The sequence below is a fragment of the Papilio machaon genome, chromosome 27 (assembly GCF_912999745.1).
Source record: "Papilio machaon chromosome 27, ilPapMach1.1, whole genome shotgun sequence".
Classification (NCBI taxonomy): domain Eukaryota; kingdom Metazoa; phylum Arthropoda; class Insecta; order Lepidoptera; family Papilionidae; genus Papilio; species Papilio machaon.
In genome coordinates, this window is record NC_060012.1 from 3,897,550 (window position 1) to 3,924,849 (window position 27,300).

Consider the following 27,300-nt stretch of genomic DNA (forward strand, 5'->3'; position numbering starts at 1 on the left):
AACTGATTTAGCTGAAAATTGATGGGGAGGTAGCTTAGAACTAGGAGACGGACATAGGAACTTTTTTTTATCTTGTGTGCATTTTTTTATTCCGCGCGGACGAAGTCGCGGGTAAAAGCTAGTTTATAATATTAGTAAGATAAGATTACACTTGGGTTTAAATGAAACAAATTTGTTTTTTTTTTGTATTTTGTATGCATATATTCGGATTCAATAATTCAAATAGCTAATAATTAATACAATTTAACTTAAAAAAAAATACCACTGACTTGTCGAACGCATATCGTACAGTGATTGTACTTAATAGTAACTAACTTAGCTATCTCCAAGCTTAATATTACTATAAATTACAAATTTCATTACATTCCAATATTACTTCAATTTAAAAAAAAAATTAAATAATTAAACTAATAATCTCTCTGAAAGTAAACGAAATAAAAAAATGAAATATTTCATTCCATAATTTTTATTTTTAAACTATTGCTGTCAAAACCCGTTCAAATTTGGAACGCATTTAAGATTCTTAAATTACAAAAGTAAATCGACCAATCAGCGAACGTTTAATCCGTTCTCATTGGTCACATTCCCGGCAAATTATAAAATCCAATTTCAATCATAATTTATTTATACAACTGTACAACGATAACATTGGGATATTTTTGATCACAGTGTCCATCGGAATTACTTAACAAACATTACAATCTTAGAACTAAACAATTTAAGTCACATATACAGATGTCTCACACACATTTACAAAATTTGTATTTATTTTAAACTAAAGAAAAAAATGACTTAAAAAACATTATTTACAATTATATAATCTATATTAACGCGTTGCAGGCGAACGTCGTGACGAGGATCGATTTTCACTAAGGCCGTATGACTGCGTTACCTTTGCCTCGAGTGTGGTATTAAAAAAACAAACGTCAAACGTTTATTATCAGCCATTATTATTTCTATTTTATTTCTTTGAATTAAGTAAATATAGTTTTTGATTATTATTGATTCTTGTTTTTTATTCGATGTAATTTATTTCACATTAAAAGTAAATTTAAATAAATTACATCGAAATATTTTCCCGCCAATTTTGACATTTCGTTATTAATTATTATTTTATGTTTAAAATTTTAAAACTAAATATAAATTTGTGTCATATTTTTATATATAAACATATAGTGAAAATGACCCTCAATGTATCTTAAATTTAATTTAAATATAATACGTGATATGACTCGGGGAGTTACAAAATTTTTTTTAGGAAGCAATAAAACTAAAAAAATTTTTACATCTAAGTTATTTAATATGACGAAGTTAAACAGTTTCGTTTTGAAGAATAGGCCATTAAAGTAAGTTTTTTTAAAACAAAATTCGTTGATTTTCGTTTACGAAAAGGAAATATAAGGTCTAGCTTTAGTGATTATAAATTAAAAATTCAGACGAATCAAGAAATCATTCCGTTTCTTGAAAATATATGAATTAATATTGCCATTAGAAAGAAATATAGCTGTAATTTAATTTAATTACCAAAAAATGATTTCAAGTTTCGTCCGAAAATTTAATTTTAAATAACAAAAGACCAAAAGTTTGATAAACATCAATTAATTCTCAAATTAGTCGAATTACTGATAAATATATTCGCTTCATTTATATAATAATCATTTGATATGTATTTACGTCGAAATTCCCAAACGATTTTCACACAGATTTAACATTTAGTCGCTTGGATTAGCGCGAAAGTAACACGAAATGTCAAATACGTTTGAAAATCGAATGCAATATCGAAAAATGACATTTAAAACCATAGACAGTGACAGTGATATTTTTAAAAAGTATAGAAGCGAATAGATCCACTGTAATTCAGCCAATTTTGAAAATCATCGCACACCCAAGTAGAATTTTTTTTTAAACAAATTATATTTACATAAATCTAAATAAGAAAGACTAGAAACACTACACCATGTTTATTCCGTACTTTTCGGGGGCGAAGTAAGTGTTACCAGAGTTGGAGAAGTTTGTTATTTGGGATGCTTGGAGCATGCTTAAGTGGGGGGAATTTTGGGCCTGGTTCTCAGGGGATTCGGGACCTGAGGAGAGGATGTTGTGGGAGGGCCACGCGGCGGGTGGGGAGGGGTTGCCGAAGGAGACTTGGTTGTACAGTTGGTTCCCGTTAGCGGTTAAGTTGTGGCCGTGATGACCACCGTGCGATTGGTTCACTGATGAACCGTTGAAGTACTCCATCTGTTGGAAAATAAACATTTTTCACTATAAAATGACAAGGCCACGTAACATGTGTCTACTTAGAAGTAAAAAACTAACTAAAATTGATATAAATATATACTAAAAATGAGACAGTAACCTAGAATTGTGGACAAGTGCAGAAAATTCACAATTTTCGCCTACTAAGCGTACTGAAAAAAATTTTTCGTCGCCTCTATATCGATTATTTTAAAATAGAGATTCAAAATAATTGAACAAACCTCACCTGGCTAGGATAGTACGGTGAATTATAAGCACTTTGTCCATATCCCTGATGATGATGTGACGTAGAGTAACTTCGGATATAATCAGAACTGCCAGGCCAATGAAAACTGTTATAATCCGGATGGTAAACATTGCCAGGTCCATTGATACTCTGTGGCGTGATGGGGGGAGAGGGGGTAGTCATAATCGAGGAGTTGGAACCTAAAGGTGTGAGGTTCCCTGTCAGACGGGAGCTGTACTGGTCCTTCACCAGGTTACTTCCAAAAGACTTTTCCGTATAATCAATTTTGCTGCTGTAATCTAATCTTTTGGGGCTACTGTATAACTCTTGTTTTGGGGTTACTCCGTAGCCGTGAACGTTGGTGATGTTCTCTGATGGAGAAGATTCTTTACCGCTGAGTCGTATTGCTTCTGTATTGTATTGGTGTGTGATGGAGAGGTTATTTTTCGTGAGTGGAGATGTTTCGTAGTTCGCAGATTCTTTTTTACATATAACATTGATTGGTGGACTGACTGATGTGGTCGGTGTTATCGGAAGGTTTGGGGATGATGTGGTGATGCTGGAAGAGTTGGTAGTGGTGCTGGAGGAGTGCGGAGCTTTGGACGAAGGAGTCTTGGAGTTGTTGGAGGAACTTTTCAAGTTGGAACTTGAGGAGAGCGAGGATTTGGAACTGGATGAGGATTTACTGGACATTTGAGTGTTGGATTGCTGTTGCAGCTGTTGTCGACATTTCGCTCTTCGGTTTTTGAACCAAACCTGATAAAGAAAGAGATATATTAGTAATTTAATTCTTCTTTCTATTAACTCTTTGTCCGGTCTATTATTAGTTTGAACACAGCTACCAATATGGCAGATGGTAGCAGACAAACCATAAACGATTACAAGCGATGACAAGCCGCCATTGTACCACGCGGCTATGTTTGCTTGTTGGCTTATAGTAAATGATTTATTTGTTAAAACGTGGGGTTCGATTTCGTCATGGCAATAACACGCATTAAGAACTTTGTGCTATAATATTTTAGCTATGTTCGCTTTTTAAAATAATATTCCTAACCAAAAATTAATTTTATCACAAACTATTGCGCAAACGTCAACTGACTTTCCCGCCGAATGTGCCATAGACAAAAAAAGTTCAAAGAAAAAAAAAAGTGAAACGCATTCAACATTCATTGTTTCGTTTTACTAATTCGCTGTATATGGCATCTGTTACATTCATACTTGCTCTTTTTCATAAAACATATTAAGTCATTGATGAGGTACAAAGGGGGCTAGCGCGGTGGGGGGCGTAATCCGCAGCGGGTGTGTTGCGGCACGGAGGCACCAAATGCAAGTCAGAGGGGTGTAACGTTTTTAAAAGTCAATGTGTTCGATTCTCAGTTGGGAAGTAATAAAGGTACCTTAGAAATTTTTAGAGAGAAAATCAAGGAACTCTTTCAGTAACTTTCAATGTTAAACTGAGAGAACATAGTGACAGTTATCGTTTTCCTCTTTAAGGTCTTTTTAACAAATCATAATCAGCTTGTAGTTTTGTTTTCTTTAGACATTTAACTACATATCAAGTGGCGACCCATGCTCTTACTTTGCATTTTTATACTACGCACAACTCTCATTAATACTTGGCGTGGTTGTTTTGAAAAGGATCAAAAAATTCATAATACCTATAACGGATATTTCTCTTAATGTCTTATAACCACTTCATGTGGTTAATAGAAATGAATCATAGAACAGTTTTATTCTACAAATTACTATAACTAATATAATATCGAAATATTCAACGTGGAAAATTTTATTTTTGTTGTACTTCCTCGTAAAATCTTCCAGAACGATCTTAAACTTGCAGAATGATCTGCATACAAAATAAATTTCACGGCTCATATAATTCGGAAATGTTCTAAACAACATCGTTACCGCGTGAAAAAACTTAAGGTCGTTTCGACTATTTGCTGATACAGATCTACGTTTATAATCTGCCTAAATTTGTTCCTCATTGCCCAAGAAACACATTAAACACGGAATGTAGATAATAAAATAAATTATCAACACACTAGCGCCTCTTAATGTTATCAGCGGCGAAAATCTGCATTATTCAATTAGTACCAACTCAAAGTTTATCAGATCAATCTTTCACTTTGTCGACATAAAAAACTACGAAGGGAACTAAGAGATCACTGGAATTGATACACGAAAAAACCATAGTAACAGGTTACTTTTATCTTGCTAATTAACGGTTTATAACTGCTATAAAGCTACGTTAAATGTTATAATTATTCGCAACATGAATTTTTTAAATTAAGAAGACGGATACAGTTTTTGTTTTTAAATTTATTTTGCGGCATCACAGCCGTATATCATTTTTACGTTAAATAATGCATCGATAAGAGTGAAATTATCACAAAGCGAAACGAAAAATTACAAACGTTTTTCGCAGAGCGAAAGCGCAATTCAAATTTAAGTAAACATGACGGCATATTGCAATTTGGCGGGAAATTAAGACGCCATTTTATAAGTAAAACTCACAAACATTGTCTTTCAATTTTTTACTTCCACGGAATGTTTGAAGTCATATTGTGTTCTTGTTGATAGGAAAATAAAGTTAAATACATCAAAGTTGAATTATCGGAATCATCCGTTGATATTAAGAGTCTTAATAAAGTATTATTTAATGTCGCAAAATTGCTGAAACATGTTCAAAAAGGGGATTTCTTTTTCCGTATTGGATAATGCGCCTGTCAAACAATGGAGCGGATTGGATGATTCGATTTTCAAATTTGGAACGCGTAATTCGATTGCGCGCCAATGCCCGTGTCGTTATAATGGGAGATCCCGTCATTTGATGTTCAATTTTCGAACTTCAAAGAGTAAGGGAATAATAGAATGTCGATTGTCTTAAATTTATTTACGCCATGAATTATAAAACGGTTATCTTTAGATCAGAACTTAATTGATGGCCATTTATCATACTATTTTATTTCTCTTCGAACAAAAAAAAGAATTGTCAAAGATTATAATGGTCTTAGCGCATACTAGAAACAATAACTTACTTGTACTCTGGATTCAGGTAGGTTTATCTTCAAGGCGACTTCTTCCCGCATGAATATATCAGGATATCTTGTCTTGCCGAACAACGCTTCTAATACGTCGAGTTGGGCGCGGGTGAAAGTGGTGCGCTCCCGACGCTGTTTACGCGGATTTACACCTGGAATTAAATTAAATGATTACTTGATATATTCTCATTTTAAATTGGGTTTTTTGGTAATAGGTTTATCAATTTGAAATGCATAGCTTTTTTTTTAAGGAAAACAATTTCATTTTTAATGTATATTTTCTATTAATAATGAACTTTTGAATTAGATTTCTGAAAGACTGTCTACTTATTACGTTTTTTTTAATTCCGCGCGGACGGAATCGCGGGCGACATCTAGTTTCATATAAAAATGTTTAAAGCGACGATTGTAACTGCATTATAAAATGTAGTAAGTAATAAATAAAATTTTCTCATTAGTGTAAACGAATTAGTCGCGCCGTCGGCAACGTGTGAATGTGTATATTAAAATGTTAATGTCGTCCATAGACAAGCGCGTTTTGTTTTTATGCGCGCTGAGGCAAAGGCACTTCGGTGTCAGCTGCCAGTTATAGTTAATTTGATAAATGTATATCTAATTTATTCATTTATATTAAAAATACAAATAATACAAAGAAAAATTTAAGTACTGTTAATGTTTTAGAACATACTTCATTATTTAAATGGTAATTATAGTGGACTAGCTGTCGCCCGCGTCTGCGTCCGTGCTGCATTAAAAAACATAAGTAGCCTATGTGTTCTTCCAGAATATATTCTGCAACTGTGCCAAATTTCTTGAAGTTCCGTTCAGCCGTTCCAGAGATACCTTCATTCAAACATTCATCCATCCATCTACACTACACATTCGCATTTGAAGAAAAAATTAATAAGAAAAAATTGGGTACTGATTAAACTATTACTAAATAAATTTCGTTAGTTAAATTATAATGTTAGATCTTTTCGATGAACTTGATACATTGCCTTATTTAAATGTTTATAAACCTAAAAGGTCAAAGGCGTAACTTTATTTCGTTGATAAATATAATCTATATCTTAAAGTTTATTATATTGGTATAATTTAACGCATCTGCTTACCTATCAATATAACAGCGGTCGGCTCAAACGAATTAATTTATTACATTCGTAATTTGTACTAATACATTATGGTAATGGCCACTAGCTGCTTCTGTGATACGGACCTTTGATTTTTATTATTTATACCGACTATGGTTCCCAAACTGTTGTTTTAATGCGTATATAAATTAAATTAATTTAGAAAAGAATGGAGCATAGACATATGAATGTGTAAGAAATGCGTGTATCTTATCTGAGACAAAGATAAAAAAAACAGATTAAAAATATAGAAAAATGTGAGAAAATTGCATAATGCAATTGCCATGCCAACTCAACACGTTGAATAAATTCTTTTTTGATAGGTATATTTTGTTTTTATTTATGGTCGCACATTGGGCGAAATTCGATTCTAGTTCAATAATTAAAGATTTTTTTTTATTATTAAAAATGGCTTTCTGCGTTTCTTTTTATATAAACTTTAAATGTCAATTTCTTTTCAACTTTCAACAATCAGTTTTCAATCCATCTTATATATAAAATTCTCGTGTCGCGGTGTTTGTGGTCTCTCCTCCTCCAAACTCCTCCAAAACGGCTTGACCGATTCTCATGAAATTTTGTGACCATATTGAGTAGGTCTGAGAATCGGCCAACATCTATTTTTCATACCCCTATTAAGTTTTTATTAATTGCGCGCGGACAGAGTCGCGGGCGACAGCTAGTATGTTTATATTACTATGATAGATTATAAAATACAGATTGACAACCGCTGTCTTCATCTACATAGAAAAGAAATATGATTGATAAGAGAAAAAAAAATTGTATATCTTGGCCGGGACTTCTTTTTATGCTTTTACGTATTTTAATATTTAACTAAAGAAGTTTTTCAATAATAAAATGTTTCTTTGTATATTCAAAAAATATTACATGTATACTAGATAACCTTAAGAAAATTGAATAAGTATTTCCAGATAAAATAATATATCTGTTCCACTGCTAACAAAATATATACAAAAAAACTTGATAGGTGTCAAGGGACACCCGGATGGAACGAAGTTCCTTTCGATTAATTAGTGAAGGAACCAATGTTTATTCTATGAATAAAAAACTTAAGTCTTCACAAGAAGTACATTTTATTTCTATGAATTTTCGTTATATATTGTCACGTCGTTGCCATGGTGAAGTAGCGCTCATTCGTCGTTAACATACCTACTATAGCAAAAAGTGTCGTGACAACTTTTCGTAAGAATTTTTTCCGTCTAGCCCACCTTTCTCAACGCGCGATAAGGAACTTCGTTCCAAAACATGTTATCTCATTTGATTCATATAGAATGAAAGAGACATTACTAGTATCAAGTGCTTAATGAAATTTGTTTAACAGCTTATTAACTTCATAATTCAATATATCCGGTGTCGGCACCGACTAGTTTCGAGCCTATCGGGGACCCTTGATCAGTGTGTGTGAGACTGGTATTATTTCGCGGACGCGGCCCGTCGGTCACTGCGCGCCTGCGTTCTTAGGGCGCGTCTTGAGAGGTCTGGGTGTGTGGGTTGCGCCGGCGTCGTTGACGAGGTTGATACCAAAGCGTCATTGGTGTTGTTAAAGTTTCGTTCCTATATGAGTTAATGGTAAGTCTCAAAAAAATATTTGCGGCAATTACCATCGTATCGTTGACAACAAAGTTTGTATTAAAAATTTGTAAAGCGGGCATAAAGTACAATAAAAATCTTTTTGGTACTAATTTTGACATAATTGACGATGACGACATGAAGGCGATTGCCACAAATATTCTTGCTAGGACCAAATTAAAGAAGATAATTCATTCTACGAACCTTCTTCGATTTGTTCATTGAATAAGAATGTTAACCATTAATCATAGTACAAATGGTAAAACAAACAAGAAAGCGGGTCATGTTAACAACTTACTCAAATGTAATCCTTTAACAAATTACATACAATCATCATTCATTTAAAAACAAACAATATAATACTTACGTGTCTTCATGAAAGAATTCGTTGATAAATAGCTAGACGTGTTTAAAAAGTTTCTCACTTGATAGGTTAAGACGTCAAGCCCGCGCTTTTGTCTGTCAAATGGGCATAGACAAATTGTTGTTTTCTGTGTACTATGTTAGTGGCATTTTTAGGCTGCGGTGTAAACATTCAAGAAAAAATCAATCCTAACATAAAACAGTAAAGGTACGATGTTTTTGAAAAACTATCTGTCGCCCGCGACTTCGTCTCCGCGTTCTTAAAGATTATGTCCTACATGTAGGTATGCCGAATTTCAGCGAGATCTAACAAGCAACCATCCATCCATACATACTAACATTCGAATTTATAAGATTAGTAAGATTCATACTAAAAGTAACACTATACGAGTAAGATAAATGAAGCCGTAATGTTACCACAATAAAAAGAAAATCTCCCAAATAAATTGCTTTAAAGGATAAGTTCGTTTTATTTTAAAATGTTAAATTTAAATTTGGAACGAAACAAAACTTTGTATTTCGATCCTCGTTTGAAATTTGTTTTTTAAAAAGATTTTGTAACTGTCCGAAATAAAAAAGCTATTATACAACAGATCGGAACTCAGCTGGGGCGCAAATTGTTATTAGACTTTTCAATCGCGCGTTCGTTCACGGATTAAAAAAAGTAAAATAATGCATCGCGTTCATTCGAAACTAGTCGCGGCCCGTCCCCATTCAGTCGGCTATTCCAAACAAACATTTCATACGAAAACTGTCACATTACCCATGCCATAGAAAAGTGGAAATAAATAGACGTTAGCCCGTCTCTTTCGACTTGTGTAAAATTAAACGTGCGCGAGAGGGACGGGTATGTTTCGATTGTTATAGTTGACAATGGGGGCTCGAACGCTAATCCTCATGACATGGCGGCCTTTTTTAGAGTTAGCGATATTATCTTCACGGTTGATTTCTAATAGGGCTACTGCGCAGGGGTGCTGTCAGAACTAGAAACTGTCTACTGTAAAACGAACTAAGCAATCTGTAAAACAAGACGTCGAGAATATAGCTAATTTGAAGGTAGTCTAAATTATTTTTAAACTGTACGAAAGTAGCAGACTCGAGCTGTTATTTTCTTTGTAATCTGACTTAGATGATGAAGAGGATGAAGAGGATGAAAAGTCAATATTTATTACTTGATTTTAAAATCTAAGTCCTTTTAAAATATTTAAACCAACATGCTGTGATTTCTTTTTCTTGCAATGTAATTTTTTCCTGAAATAGTGTAAAACTTTATCCTGCGCATCTGGCAACCCTATACCTTATAAAGCTTGTTTATGGTCGCTTGTCTATGACTGCTAATGGTAGATTCGTGTTCAGATCTCGTTACGGCGTATCGATAAATTTTGAAAGGTGCGGTCGGGACTCACTATTATAATCTTTTGACTTGGAAATAATATTAGTTCTCAGTTCCTATTAGACTACGTAACAATATGTACCGGTAAATTGGACATATCAAGTTTTGTTAAAGAAGTGAACTAAAAATTACTGTACAGTCAAGTACGTTTATTTCATACCCATGCCATTGTTATTGACGTTCCAAAACTTGTAATATTAATATACTAGCTGTCGCCCACGACTCCGTCCGCGCGGTCTAAAAATAAACTTAATAATCAACCTATGAGTTTTTCTATGTTTTACATCTATGCTAAATTTCATCAAGATCCGTTGAGCCGTTCCGGAGATATCTTCAAACAAACATCCATTTAAACATTCGCATTTATAACATTATAGTAAGATTCATAATACGTGTCCTAAAGAGCTGCTAGTCTACTAAAGTTGATCTCTAGGCCATAGTCAACCACGTTGGTTAAGTGCGGGTTGATTTCAGACATATATTTGAATTTCTTCGTCGTTTTAGGTTGTATGGTTTCCTTTACAAAGAGCTCTTGTGGTCACATTTTAGTGCATTTTTATTCTATGCTAATTGTGAAGCGAATGTACATTTTTACCATTTGCACGTTCTATGTTAAAGAACCAACTTTATAATGTTACGACAATTGTAGAAGTTGCAAAAAAGTTTAATACAAATTCTGTTATAGTTTTAATTAGTTACGTAACGTTTACGTACCAGAAACAATATCATTTTTTTTCTGGCATTGCGTAATGCCAAGGTTTTGTTCTGATTTATTTGCAACAAAAAGTTTGGCGAATTTAACTGGCAACTTTATTTTTCCTTCATCGTAAGAAATGCGTCCTAACAAGAGTAATATTTATTATTTTCCCTTTTTTCACGCCCCCTTGACCCCGGAATGTCCCTAGAGCATCTACTGTAATGATGTGTAAAGTATTTTAAGGGGGAAAATACAGCTGCGAAGGAAAAATAGACAAAAATCAACTTTATAACATACAGAATAAGATCTAAAATATAATGGCGGGAAGATTAAATGGCGGGAATTTGTAATGTCAAATTGACAGCCACGAAGGGATTGTTTTGAATGTGACACGGCTTTTACTGTTGTTGTTTTTAAATTTGAGTTTGTATTTAGAATTATTATTATCTATACCAGTAATTGTTAAAAAGATTTTCCTGTAGAAATTAAGATAAAATTTAAATTTCACTGATATACTTTAAAGTAAAGTTTCAGAAGGTATAAAGAATGTGAAATTTGACATAGTTAATGTGGAGATGATGGATTAAGCAATCTTACTACAAATTAACGACCAGCGACTAACAGTAAATATAAAAATAACAAGCTGTCACCCGTGGCGGAGCCGTCCGTCCGAATCTATGCGGATTTAAAAAAAAAACTTTATTACTAGCCTATGCGTTTTTCCAGACTATGCTCTACATCTGTGCCAAATTTCATCAAGATCCGTTGACACGTTCCGGAGATACCTTCAAACAAACATCCATCCATCTAAACATTCGTATTTATAATATTAGCAAGATAATGTATGCAAGTATTATTAGTGTTACACACACTTTATGCCTATTTGATTTTAATTTATTCAACCCATATCATTTATACTAATAAAATAAATATGAAAGATTTGTTTGTTTGTATTGAATAGGATGCTAAAGTACCTATTTGAAAAATTCACTGTTAAGACGTTACACTATCCTCGGGTGATATAGACTGGATTACGAGATTTTTAATACCACGCTGATGAAGTCACGGGCAACTGCTAGTTAAATATATAACATAATGACGTATTTAGCAAGTTTAGTAATATATGTATTTGGTATTCCAAATGTTAAGGGTTCAATGCTATAAATCATGTTAACACATAAATTGTGTTCCCGCCGCCCTAGGGGTTGAACAGGACAAGTTGTGACAGATTATCGTTCGTGAAACTAGGAACTTCGATATTCGATTTTCAACCTTATAACTATAATGATAGAGTTCAAAGTTTGTTATTAAAAGCATATGGAATGCGTTATACTGTTAGTCTAATTTCTGCCAGTCCTGTTTCAGGGGGTGGGCTAACAGAATTGTTAGTAAATTGAAATTTATCTAATAAATTATTGGCTATTTATTGCACCGTGAATAGGGGTGGTAAATATTGTTGAAATATGTTACAATAGTGTGAATTAGCTTTCGTAAGGGATGGTAACTGTTTAGGTGTAAGGGATGGTAAAGTTGAAATTGTTTAACATTTCTAATGAATTATTAAAGCAACCGAGATAGCTTTAAATACACAAAACAACTATGAATAACTAGTTATCATCCGTGACTCTGTCTGCGCGGAATTAAATAAAATTTTTATAAGTTGTCTTATATGTTCTTGCAGACTATGTTCTACATTTGTGCCAAATTTCATCAAGATTTATACAGTCGTTCTGGAGATACATTCAAACATCCATCCATCTTAACATTCGCATTTATAATATTAGTGAGATAGTAAGATTTTAAAAATAAGATTGCTAAAAATACAATACAATTCTCTTTTTTTTATTTGGTTTAAAAACTTTGTTTCTGTAAGAATTTGTTATAGAATAGAAAATAAATTCAGTAGAAAAAAAATTAAAAAAAAATTATACCAAGTTGCAAAATAAATGCAAATTTTGTATTTTTTATATATGTTTATAGTTTTTTAAACTAAATTACTCACTTCATTTGTAAACTAAATAAAGTTAAAAAAAAAACAATTAAAACCAAATCAATCGGTAGGAGTGGTGTTCTTATCCTAGCAACACTTAATCATCCGCTAATGGCCGGGGGTCCCCCTAAACTTCGTTTATCTTCCCCGGCCACACGGCCCGCAAGTTTACGCTACTTCAGTGATAAGTTAATCCTCATTGAGACGACGGTATACTACTGTCTCTGTTGCACGATGAGGGGTTCTCTACATTTTATGGGTGCACACATAGATAAACTTGTAATAAACTTTTACTGTAAAACAATAAAACTGTTGTTTATAGGGTTAAATTTTTTATTCTATAGATCATAAGATTTAGTAAGTTTAATTATCTTCTTAGTGGTCATGAAAGTGGAGTAAATTAGTTCTAAAACCTATTAGGTATAGTTTTTTTTTTAAATTTCTAAATGTTTCGTTGGATTAGTAATTCATTTGCTGTATCCCGACTTTTATCTACTACAATGATTTTAATAGACCTAAAAAAAATCTAGTTTCTAATAATAACTTCTAGACTTAAGATTTTAATATTTCGTACTATACTTCTTTTCCTTGACCCATTCTACGTTATAATTTAACCATCAGACCCATGAGTAGGTGTAACAAATTGACATTGTCTATGGTATGGCGCGATTATAGAGTCATTTATCAGTCGCGCTTGAAGCGGCACGTGGCATGCACGCGTCGTCGCTATCTGTTTGCGCAGCAATTCACGCTGCAAATTCAATTTTATGCCGTTGCAAAGTGGAAAATAAGAATTATTGCATTTGAGGCTTTCATTTTAAGTTTATTCTTTTTACAGTTGTTGATTTTTGGTTATACTTTTATAATTTTTAATTCCATTTGTTGTTAGATATAAACGACGTCAGAAAAATTAGTTAATTTGATAAAAATATTGTTAAGTGAACCTTAACTTTTATTTTATTAATATTTTACCATGTTTATGTTTAGATTAATCTTTCTACTTTGTAAGTGGAATATTTGTAAATTTTTACATTTGAGGGTAGTTGAAATAATCATTTCCCCAGTGGTAAACCAGGCAATAGTATCATTTCGCCTCACCACAGTACCACTTAGACACGCGCCGATATTTTGTGAGCATTAAAAACATTAGCCGCACGTGTCAACACGTCCGTCTCCCACGGCAGTCAACATTCAAGTGTTTATTTTGAATAATGTCTAGTTAATGTTGAACTACCCTCAATAAAAACAATCATCTTTAGTTTTAAAATATAGTATAAAATACACGTTCTTAGCAATGCTATGAAAGGTATGCTTCTTTTAAATTCTTTTAACAGTATTACTATAGAAACTAGTTTAAGATTTTATTTAATGACAAATTATTCTGCATTTGCGTAATATCAGAAAATGACAGTTTTTTTTAATTTAAAACAGTGTCTACATTTAATCTTTCTAATAGATGCGAATGTTTAGATGGATGAATGTATGTTTGAACGGCACAACGGATCTTATTAAAATTTGGCACAGATGTAGAACATAGTCCGGGAAACACATAGGCTTATTAATTATTTTGTAAAGCCTTATTGTTTTTTAATGCCGTGCGGACAATAGACAGCTAGTTTATTTGATAAAACAAAACGGCCACAAATTTCTCATTTTATTGGGGTTTGTTTCCGCCCTCAGGGTGCACTCACAAAAAGATAACAAACAGTAAAACAGCTTCGCAAACATAAGTGTTTACACAACAATTAACGAGCAAAGTGTAACACTTCCTACTGAAGTTAGGGGGTGAAAAATATATGGTTATCAATTTCACATCACATTTATGTTGTTTTTAACAAGTAAAAAATGTATGTAGAATATTATATTACGAGAAGGTCAGCTCGCTGCGCAGAGCACAATTTAGAGTATAGCGGGGTGTAGCAGGATGTGTGGGAGGACACGGCGCCGATGATCTTGGACCTCCAAGGTATTTAAAAACAAGATCACATATTAAATGTTACTAAGAATTTATGCATGAATGTTAACTCTCCAGACAAATCGATGACACTCAATGTGTTAGAATTTCGACTAATAATTGGCAGACAGAGTCACGGGCCATAGTTAGTTAGGTTACAATCTTCAGAAACAAACAAATGCTACTTGATACACGAACACTGACCTCTATAACCCGCTGGACGGGCTACAAGCCGTGATATTTTGTGCTTATTTGATGTTCCCCACTTTGGAACTGACGGTTCCGGTTGGTAGCGTTGGTGAGGAGTCAAAATAATAATAGAGTAGGTAATTAGGCCGTTTATACACAAGGCTACGCAAATCTGCGATTTTAGTTTCCAATCGCATGTCGGTGACATCTCTATGAGATTGTAAGTCGCTTAGAGATTTGCGAAGCCTTGTGAGCAAAGGGTCTAACTGCCAGTAACAATAACAGACTATCCAGCAGGTTCTATAGAAATCAGCGTAGTTTGATTCGCGTCCCATCTATACCATTTCTGAACAGCTTTTAACTTTTAGTTACCCGCCCTTATAATCAAATGAAATCAAATTGTTTTCGTTACATTTGGCCGGTAACATCTCTAAATCAAATTCCTAACCCCACGCTTGCCTCAGGCGTGTGCCCATTGCATAAATAAACATGGTGGAGGGTGTGAATTTTCGCACACCAATTTATTTGAGGGGACTCAAGATCTGGGAAAACAGTATTTGAAACACCTGCGGCTAAATTGCTGCTATGGTAAGTTTTTTAAACAAAGAGGAGAGGTAACTAAGATTTGTAGACGTTAGTTTCAGTATTTATTTAAATACTAGCTGTCGCCCGCGACTCTGTCCGCGTGACATAAAAAAAAAACTTAGTAACTTAGCCTATGAGTTCTTCCAGACTATGTTCTACAATTGTGCCAAATTCCATTAAGATCTGTTCAGCCGTTCTGGAGATACCTTCAAACAAACATCCATCCATCTAAACATTCGCATTTATAATATTAGTAAGAAGTAAGATAAATGTTCAACAGCGCCTCATTGTGACGTCATAGATATCAAATCGGAAAGAAAGTAGTGTAAGTAGGGAACATATTTTTAAAATATTACTTATTTTTAATTCTGAATTACCGTCTTCAAAAACTTTACTTTTCTATCAATTGTTGCCAAATCTATGTATCTTATTTATTTGGAGAAACATTGACTATACTAAGTATTTATTAAAAACTTATTACTTATTAAAAACTCTGCTTTCAATGCAGCGGCTTATATAGCAAAAAGGGGAATGTCAAACTTTAAAGAAAAATCTGATACCTCTTTTCACCACCCTACTTCCACAATGTTGCCATCAACAAACAATTTTCCCCCAATGAATGCAAGATTTGTCCGCGTACGTGTGAAAATTAACACTTGCTTTAGGGTACCGGATTGTGTTCGCTTGATTTAATAGTGTTTTGTTAACTGTATTTGCATAATTTAATGTTTTTCTTGTTTAAAATATGAAATTAGGAAGCTGTGTTATTACAAAGCAAAGACCAATCTTGGTTATAGGGTTAAAAGTATAGGCCAATAGCTTTCGTGTTTTCATAATTATTTGAAACTAAAACTGCTGTTAAAACTTTCATGAGGCATTATTATAAACGAATTCATCATCAGCTCACTATACGTCCCCACCAAGGGGCTCGGAGCCTACCCCAAGGTAGGGGTGACTAGGCCATAGTCAACCACGCTGGCCAAGTGCGGGTTGGTTGACTTCACACATATCATTGAATTTCATCTCAGATATGTGCAGCATCACGATGTTTTCCTTCACCGTAAGAACGTCGGATAAACGAATTACAACATCTAAATTCGCTTTTAGATAGTACCAGTATTCACTAAGGCTGAACGTTCACAAAGCAACGTAAATCTTTGAAGCCTGGCGTTTTAGTACTTACGCAATTTAATGTCATAGAGGTTGGTAGACAGCGCGCGTGCCGACATTTTGTATAATAATCATTCATGTATTGTGTATTTTTAATATAGTGTTGTTAAAAAGCTATCGCTTTCAGTGTTGCCAGCTAATATTCTAAATTTTATTAATTAGTCTTATTTTAATCGGTTTTAAACCTAACCAGCTGATGCAGCTAATCCCAGAACGGGATAGAACAAAAAAAAAGCTAATTAACACGTTGTTTTTCTTTATTTAATACGGATTAGTAGATTATATGCTATTTTCTATATTAACAGCTATTTTAATCGTTATAACGGTTGTTATTAGCGTGTTATCAATATAATGTAAAGCTGAGTGGGACGGTTTTATCTGAGACGCTACTGGACTATTTTTTACATCTCTTTACTTTATTTAATTAATTAAGAGCATCGTGGCTCAGTGGTTAAGCACTTGACTTGCAATCTGCAGACCCTGGGTTCGAGTCCCGCTATGTACCAATGTGTTTTCGATTTACATGTACCTACATTTATCCGACGTTCTAACAGTGAAAGAAAACATTGTGATGCAACCTGCATATATCTGAGAAGAAATTTCAATGATATGTGTAAAGTCATCTGTGATAAGGATAATTATAAAAAAACTTTTTAGAGATAGTCATGGCTACGAGCATTTAAAAGTAGCAAAATATAATTTTCAATAGAATGACACATCTGATAAGGCCTGACGACGACAAGACCACTGCATTAAAGCTCGTAAGTAAGAAAAAAAAACAAAACAAACATGGCGTCGCAAGATGGCGGCCACATCAAAGCGCGCCGACGGTAGCCGCGCTCTCTGTTGGAATTCATAAATGATAAATTTAATATAATTTATGAAGGCTTCGGATCGAATTAGAGATGTTACAACGGTATGTTAAATAATACTGTGACAAAGATTTACATTTTAAAGTATTTTACTTTAAAGTTTAGTATGTACTGGAAAGTTTTATTTATTTCTTTAAAAAAAAACGTACAAGCGAATTGAGAACCTCTTTTTTGATGTCAAAAATATGCTGAATTTTGAAATGTGAAGAGGAAAAAATATTATTTCAAAAATAGTTAATTAAAAGAACTAGTTTAAATCACTGATCTCTACCTATATAGATGTGTAGGTCATTACTTGGTAATGACAGCTTTTGCTTTGTTCCGACTTAAACGTACTTGGAGATGTTCCTCACCATCATTACCGATCGCAACCATCACCACCAAAATGACATAAAAATCAAATAGGCACAAAATACCATGGCTTACAGCCTGTCCATTTAATAAAGATTTTTATTCACTGGGTGGCTTTAAGCGATTAGCAGACAGCATTATTATAAGTAAAATTATGTTCGATATTTAAAAATTACATTTACCTTATGTACGAAAAAGATTTATGATGCAATTTTTTATTGCTTTTAAACTTCGATTTCAATTTATTCGACAAATTATAATTAAAAATGCACTATAATAAGTCGTAAAGCATCCTTTAGGTGTAAAGGGTGTAGTAAATTAAATAAATCAATATATCCTTGATGTAATAAGGTTGTTAACTGCATTAAGAATTATACAGTATGATGTTTTATATATAAAAAGATAAAATTTCGTATTTTGTTCCCACTTAACTTCAAAACAACTGAACGGTTTTAAATATTGTATAATAATTTGGCACAAATAGGTATAGAAATTTGAATTAAAAAAAAAAAACATTTCTCCCTTTGATGTTATATTTCTTTTTTTCATTCCATCGCATTTTTTCGGGCGTATTGATTTACTCTACTTTAACATAGAATTGAATTTTAAAAACACAACATTCTGGTAAAAACAGCTCTATATAAATCTCTATGGTCAGTCGAGTAAAATATGATAGTTAATTCATGTTGGACACCGCACGGCATGATTTCACGGCGACGGTATCTCGCCGTACTTTTTGATAAATGTGATTCATTATATATCTTGAGTTTAAATTATTTGGACATATCAATAGTTTGTGGACAAGGCAGAGAGTAAATTGTTCTTAAATTTTAAAACCTTTTTGGTGGTAAATCGATAGAAAATCCTGGCTGCAATGTTACGTTGTAATACCACTATCATTTATAGACACATATTGTTATCTCTATTCTTTCAAAGATAATGAAAGGGACGATGGTATGTGCAAAAATGAAGTCACTGCAGCAACTTTTGTAGAGTCATTGCGTGCTCCTGACAGACGATTACCATAAGCGAGAAGGATATGGCGGTTCATTAAACTTTATAGATTCTTTGATAAATAGTAATAAAATAGAGTAACCGTTCCATTAAAGAAATATTAAAGTTTTCAATTATCTTGGCGGCTCTTAACAACACGCGAGTCGCTGCGCAAAGAACAATTTTATGAGTAGCGGTGAGAGGGCACTGCGCAGCGCGTCATGACCTTGAGCCGTGAGATATTTAAAAAAAAATACTAGAACACCTGATTAAAACGAGGTTTAGGCTAAGCGCCATCTGAGCCCGGCCACCTCAAGCCCGGTGAAACTGTAAATGCCTCCTCAAGGCAAACGGTGAATCCTCAGTCACAAAAAAACCTGATTCCAACATGAAATCGTTATTTTGACATTGGTTTATTTTACAGCCAGTGACTAAACTTTAAGAAAAAGTAATTAAAAAAGTTCCGAATATTTTCCTTCAAAAACTTTGACGTAGAGAAATAATTGCCTTTAATTAAAAAAAATATATATTTTATATCGAACTTTGACAAACTAATTTAGAAGAAAAAATTTGTTACGTAACTGCTTCGGTTCGTTTTTGTCTTTCAAAGGATTCTAAAGCTGGTTATACACCTTCAATTGCGTTAATCGGACTAATTTTCCTTACTAACGTAATTTTCGTACAGTTCGACTGTTTAGTTAAAACTGAAGGTATGCAGCGGGTTTAAAATAGTCCACAGAGTAGATTACGTACAACAATATTGGCATATTGTGTAATTGAAGCCGATTTTTAAAGTTTAAATAACTTGGGCAATTGAAATTTGTTTATGTTGAAATTAAAAACTTTAAAAGTTTTTCGTGACAACGCATTTGATTTTTTAAGGCAAGTTTCATCATCAGCTCACTATACGTCCCACTCAGGAGCTCTGATCCTACCCTAAGTTAGGGATGACTAGGACATAGTCAACTACAACCACGTGCGGGTTGACTTCACACATATCATTGAATTTCTTCTCAGATATGTGCAGCATCACGATGTTTTCCTTCACTATAAGAACATCGGATAAATGTACATATATAAATCTAAAATCGAATAACACATTGGTACATGGTGGGATTCGAACCCTGGACCTGCAGATTGCAAGTCACGTGCTTAACTGAGCCACCGACGCTATAAGGCGAGTTCACACTGATCAAAGAAAATTCGGTTAATACTCATAGTTAAAGTGTTTTTACCTTTTACATATAAAAGATTATTTTTTCTATTCTTACGGTCTTTTTTTTATAAAACGTACCGATACACTACACGTATTGTAAGGGCATTCACCTTAATATAGGGTTTCTGTTTCCGTTTGACACAATGACCCATATATTGATTCTGTAACCTAACACTGGGATATCAAGTGTGTCGCCCTTAACACGGGCTTGATGTGATACGACTCGCGATGTTAGTATTTATTCGAAGTCTGAAATTAACGCCAGTGATGGAAAGACTGAGAAGCAAAATGTTAAGGTGGTATGCGGAGAGATGTTGAAACTGAAGAAATGTATCGATTGTGTAGACTGGACAGACCATACGTACTGAAATGGGTAGAAAGATGATCATCTAGTAGGAGGTTTTATTCAGTCTTCGAGTTGAATATTTTTTTTAACTAAAAGGACGGAATAAAACATTTATTTCGTAGGCATTTCACTCTCGAAGTCTATTTCAAAGTGTTTCCTCAATTACTTATAAAACAATGAAATAATTGAAATTTTGTTTTCCAACAATTCCAACTTTCTTATTCTGATTACGTTAAAAATGAAAATGGAGATTACAAAAAAAATTATCAATTAATTATGCCGCGAAAAAGATTAAAAAGGTACTGGCCGTATAAAATTCTAAGGGACGCCACTAAAAAGGAAATATACAATGAAAAAAAATAAATTTCTAAAAAAAGAACGCCCAGCTGCCAGCGTTACGCCGCATAGCGTCTATTGTGCGAAGGGGACAACGCTATTCGAATCGAATCGAGTGTGAAAGAGAGATGTATACGGATTAAAGGGAACTCGGTAGAGGATTAATTTTATTCCCGCATTAAATGTGTATTGGGCTTTAAATCTAATAGGTCGCGAGCCGTTAATTTTGTTTAGTGATTTACAAGAGTTTTATTAATACTAGAGTTTACAAGAATGTTGGTTTTCTGAACACCGGTAGCTAGAGGTTTAAGTTGATATGAAATCAGACGTATACAGATTAAAAACGAGTTAGTTGAAACTGACCATAGAGATCGTTGCTTAAAAGAGAACTTTAAAACTGAAATTAAAAAAGTTTGAACGTTTCGTAGTTTGAGCACATTTGAAATCAAATCTTTTTTATAGTCAAGATACTTTTTTTTAAAAATAATTAAAAATAAAGAGTTAAATAAAATATCTTTTTCCACTTTCCCTTCCCACCCTTTTCTTATTAGTAAAGGATGGGAAGGGGAAGTGGATTTGGCGGAAGAGGGGACGCATAGAAAGGAGAAATATCCTCTTTCTGTGCATCCTCTTCTCCGTTAATTAAAGGTAGGCAACGCATCTGTATTTGCGGATGTCGATGGGCAACGTTCGCTTCGCTATTTCGGCGAATCTAGGTGGCCGTTTGCTCGTTTGCCATCTTAAGATATTAAGAAAAAACCTGAATGTAAATGTATATATACCATACTTTTTGGTGAAGCGTAAAACGTCTTTTTCTTTTTAAAAGTAAATGGCTACCTACCTGAAGGATGTAAAAAAAATTGCTAACTTTTTTCTCGCAACCCCTTTAAGGATTAAAGTTTGGGTATTTTTTGTATTATTCTGCTGTGTTTTAATCTTTTTCATTATGCGTGCGTTTCATGAATGAGTATAACTCTTTCTCTTTCGTTTCACATGTTAGGAAGCGAGATAGATATATCATCTTATTTCTTACTAATATTATAAATGCAAATATTAGGTGGATGGATGAATGTTTGAATGTATCTCCAAAACGGCTCAACGGATCTCGATAAAATTTGGCATAGATATAGAGCATAGTCTGAAAGAACATTTGGCTTACTAATTAGGTGTTTTTTTTTAAACCACGCGTACGGAGTCGCTGGCGAGAGTAAGTGACATTATAAATGCGAATGTTTAGATGGATGGATGTTTGTTAGAAGGTATCTTAAGAATGGTTGCGACTCAAATTCGGCACGGAAGTAGAGTAATCTGGAAGAACACATAGGCTACTTCATCATCTCTCTGGCCTTTTCCCAGTCATGTGGGGTCGCACAAGGTTTTATAAACCTTAAAGTTTTGGCTTAAGTTTTTACGGCCGGCCGCCTGCCTGTCACCAACACTACTTGGCACATAGGCTACTTATTAAGATTTTTTTTAATTCCGCACAGATGGAGTTGCTGGGGTTAGCTAGTGCCTTCCATCTTTACATTACAGGGTACTAATAGTTTTGTTTTTACAGTCAGATACTGATCTGAACTGAATCAATCTGAATCAATTTGTGTACTATTTCATCGAAACATCACTTTTTTCATCTTTACTATCTATATTCGAGTCGAAGTCCTTTCGTGAGGTTTTCATAGACATCCGAAGGGTCTAAGAAACGGGGGAGGCCTAATCCGTACTCTTCAGTTCCCCTTTGAGGGAACACGGATTTGTGTACAACCCACAAAGTTTCCCTTTTTAACTGGTCGCTTTTTTACTTGCCTCGAGGGTAAATGTGATAGGACGAAAATGTATTATATTTTTAACATCTTAAGAAAACATTAACTTAATGTTGATATTAATGATTTGTATTTTGAAATTAAAAGTAAAGCGTCTGGAATTTTTATTTCGTAGTACGTTTCTACTGTAGGAATGGTTACGACAGTGGAATTTAACTTTTATTAACAATTACACTTCGATAATTAGTAAGACATGTTACTTAAGTCATTTTTGTGTTTTAATCAGAAAATGAGTGTTTTTATTTACTTCAATACATTAATAACATATACATACATACAACAAGAATGATTCTATTATTATATCATTTTAAAACTGTAATTCTAAGTATAGATAACTAGCTGTCGCCCGCGACTCTGTCCGCGCGGAATTAAATAAAACTTTATTAGTAGCCTATGTGTTCTTCCAGACTATACTCTATATCTATGCCAAATTACATTGAGAACCGTTGGGCCGTTCCGGAGATACCTTCAAACATCCATACATCCATCCAAACATTCGCATTTGTAATATTAGTAAGATTAAAATAACTTTAATTAAAAAACTTACGTTACAGTGTATCTTACTTCCTGCTAATATTACAAATGTGAATGTTTGGATGTATGGATGTTTATTAAAAGAACATTTCAAAGAATCTCGATGCAATTTGGCATAGATATAGGACATAGCCTGGAAGAACTATTTGTTTTTACTAATTATTATTTTTTAATTCCGAGTGTTCGGAGTCGCCGGTGACAGCTAGTTTTAATATAAAATTAACAAATAATTTAAAAATAAAATCGTACCAACAATATAACAAATGTTACAACATCAAAATTCCAACCAGACACTAATTAAAGCAACTAACAAGCGACTTCCGTTTCCCCGCATTTCGGGAGTACCGGGGTAGTGGCAACATTGGGGCCGCGAGGTGGGGATAAGCCGCTTATAAGGGGGAAGCGCGGCCTGTTTTGATTATTTCGAAGGATGTCTTCTTGCGACGTAAATTATGCATCGCTCCTATTCTCTCCGTTGTGCCTTAGAACTGCTTCGTAAATATATAATTTAGATTGGAAATGTTATGTTTTTGGACTTTTATGTATTATATTGAATTATAAATGATATTAAAATTTGATATCAAAATAGTAAGTACATGGTTAACTAAGGTCTTACGTATCTCTTAGTAAGTGAACTATAGGTATAATCTATCTAACTAAAGCAGACATTTAAAAATATAAAGACTGTAGATATATTGAACCAAATTTTTCCACTGGTAAATCTCAGTTGTAAATTTTGACTGACATGTCATAGAATATTTATCAAAATTGTTGTAATCTATTGATAAACAGTGCTAAATTTAAATCAAAGTGTTAATATTAAATGGTGCTACTATTGATTAGGAGAAAAACTGTCTGAGGGAAAGTAGGCCTTATATCCTCCCTATAACTTTATATTTGAATCTCTTTGAACTGTAGGCAAAATGCAATTTTAATCGTGAGTTTCTGAGATCAAAAACCCCCTTTAAAACAAATCTCTGTTTTGTCAAAGATAATGACAGAGATGACGATATGTTTTATACAGAGATTTTGGTCTCGGAAACCAACAATAAAACTTGAAAAGATGTCTTAAAAAATCATTGAAAAAAACACATGTTATCGAAAAACATGTATGTGCTTCAAATGCACATTTATAAAATTTAAAACGGGAAAACTTTCACAAGAAGTACGTTAAATGGGATAGTATTTCTGTATATTGAAATACCAGAAGGAAAAAAAACCGTAACTTGAAAAGACCAACTTGAATTTCAAGTTGTATTTTCAAGGCGATTGTTTTAATGGGACTTTAAATGAGAATTCAGAAGATGAAAATAATTTCGTGATGAACTCGATCACCGAATATCGTTACCTGGAGAGATTTACAATTTCCTTAAAACTTAGAGGATTGTTATTTTCTTTGTTATTGTCTACATTTTTTTATGATTTAAGATAAGAAATTAGTTATTTATAAGCGGTTTTCTATTGAGATAATATTTTTAAAGTCTCTTTTTTAATAATTAAATAAATAATACCTATGTATATTACAATTTCACTTGATATTGAGTAAATGTATGTAGACTACAAGTACAAGAAAATAATGCAGCTGTCAACTTGTAGCAATTAGTTGTTGTGACCAATCGTGAATCCAGTCTGTTTTCAATTTGCCTAGACGTATCCTTTTTTCTAAGTATCTAGCGTGTTATAACTACATTATAAGGTCAGGAGAAAAAAAGGAAACAAGAACTAACCTTGTGGAAATCCAACTGCTTCCAATCCGTGATGCGTCAAACCAAATGGCCCCAAACCACCCAGCGGCCCCGGTCCCATGCCCATGTGGTGGGCACTCGAATGGTGAGCGTACGGGTTCTGAGCCAAGGGCGAAGGTTGCTTCAGGTAATGGAAGTAATGATGCAATGGCGTTGTTGAATGGTGCGCCTGCGGTGCCGCTGGCCCTGTCGCCGTCGGTCCTGTGGCCGACGCTGAGTTTGTCAACAGCGCCATATTGCTTTTTGTTTTTTTTTTATCCGAAAGACAAAAGTAGTCACCGCGTTTGCCTCTTCCTCGTGTGTATTGACATTTTGGCTGTTGGTTTGTCTTTTTTAATCTGTAATCGGCAGCTGGGGTGACATTTTTGTGGTTATCTGAAACAAAAGGTTTTTTTTTTAATCCTTTAAAGAATGAGTGGTTACTACCTGTTCTATTTTAGGTAGCTAAATATTTGTCTTCATTTGCACACCAAGTAACAAATATAACATCTTTCCTTTATAAATATAATAGGTATCAAGAAAATTCCACACACAACAAACTCAGCAGCGTAGATAAAAAAAACACTGAATTCTATTTAACATTTCAAATTCAACAGACAAGAAAAAATATATATAAACATGTTTAATTGAAATTAAACAAGTTACGCTTCATAAAGCAATTTATCCAGCAATTAGATACACGTCAATTACATTTACAAGTAACGTCAATTATATTTTTTGCGTAATTCACCTTTTTGGTGCACAATTGGCGTGTTATTGGAAGATTTTGTGTGCTATGGCAACACAATGCGAGTCAAAAGCGCGGGAACGCCTCGTGATTTATTTGAATGGGCGCGAATTCGTCACGTATCCTACAAGATCGGATATAGAATTGAATTTAGGGTTCTTTATACAGGTAATAATGTGATACCAACCTACATTGTTTGGTTTTCAGTTTTGAATTTCATATGTACCAATGTCTTACAGTTAAAAAACATCATGATGCCTGGAAATCTGCGTAGAAATTTTAAGATATATGTGAAGTCAACCAACACTCAATGGGCCTGTGTGATCTAATGCCTAATCCCCTCTACATTAGCACCCTGGCATTGGATTTTAATAAACTGACAACACCGAAAAGAACAGAGACAAATCCCATACATAGGGCGGTCATTCAATTAATTATTTAACTTTTCAGTTATTTTGTGCAAATTGTGTAATAAACTTGGACATTGTAAAATAAGGTAGCCAAAGTTGTATAAGCTTTTGCCCACGATTACGTTCACGCATAATTAAAAAAAAAAGTAAGTAAGCCTATGTGTTCATCCAGACTATGCTCTACATTTATGCCAAATTTCATCAAGATCCGTTGAGACGTTTTGGAGATACCTTCAAACAAACATCCATCCATCTAAACTTTTGCATTTATAATATTAGTAAGATACGTCTTTTATTTTCATTTAAGTTTTATTTGGATTACATCTAAATACAGTTTTTTTTTTTAGTTTTAAAACTTAATAACTAACGTTATATATTTTTTTGATAGCGCAGGAATATAAGTTTGGCCTATATCAAAGGTTTTGTACGCAAAAGAAACATTGCTTATTCTACGGAACCTTGTTTCAACACGTGTTCTCTACCTTGGTTTATTTATTTTTTCTTTTGTATTCGCAAAGGTACATTGTAGGTACATGTTTACAGACATTTTGTCACGTTTATTTTTTTTTTCGTTACGTTTTTGTTACCTGAGATTCCTTTTGGCAAATTGACGGGACTCGCGCGCTTTGTGCGTGAAATGTGTATATCGTTCGATTGACGAAGGCATGATACGTAACTTGGTGAATATCTTTAAAAAAAAATTCTGTACATTTTTTATAGGAATAACAATTATTTGGTTAGGTACACATTAGATTGAATATTTCGTTCCAATACAAATATTTTTCAATCATATTTTAACAAAGACATACTGTCTAACGCTAAATACTTATAAATAACTAGCTTTTATCCGCGACTCCGTCCGCGCGGAGTAAAAAATAGAAAACGGGGTAAAAATTATCCTATGTCCGTTTCCTGGTTCTAAGCTACCTGCTCACCAATTTTCAGTCAAATCGATTCAGCCGTTCTTGAATTATAAATAGTGTAACAAACGGAACCTTGTCTAAAGGAACACCTTTTAATGACATATTTTAGTTTTTATTATATTTCCTAGATCTTATCAGATATTTTTATATTTGATTCGATGTTTTAAGTTAAAATGTAATTGTAAGACTGTCTAAGTTTTTTTAACATTTAGGCCTTAGGTCTTGTAGTGCTATATTCAAAGTTTGAAACCTACTTCTCGCACTAACTCAACAAAACTAAGGTATAACTCTGAGTGAGGGAGTTAGGACTACAAGAAGTCTTAGGTACTCAACGAAGCTCAATCTCCGATCCTTTCGAAAACCAGAAAACCTTTTATTTGTTTACAGTGGAAGTAATAACTAAATGTTTTTTTTTAATGGTAATACATTGTCACTTTTAAAAG

General features: G+C 33.6%; 1 protein-coding gene across 2 annotated transcripts in view; it reads right to left on the reverse strand.

Annotated features, from left to right (window-relative positions):
* Positions 1-1,900: 1,900 nt before the first annotated feature.
* The window catches only part of LOC106712205 (homeotic protein ocelliless), a 47,725-nt gene continuing 22,325 nt past the window's right edge, over positions 1,901-27,300 (reverse strand). For both annotated transcript variants that reach the window (XM_014504694.2, XM_014504695.2), the window contains exons 2-5: positions 24,780-25,172; positions 5,524-5,678; positions 2,483-3,238; positions 1,901-2,238 (exon numbers count right to left, since the gene is read on the reverse strand). In XM_014504694.2, the coding sequence (XP_014360180.2) occupies positions 1,951-2,238; positions 2,483-3,238; positions 5,524-5,678; positions 24,780-25,032 (1,452 nt within the window). In that variant the 5' untranslated portion in view covers positions 25,033-25,172 and the 3' untranslated portion in view covers positions 1,901-1,950. The remainder of the gene's footprint in view (positions 2,239-2,482; positions 3,239-5,523; positions 5,679-24,779; positions 25,173-27,300) is intronic.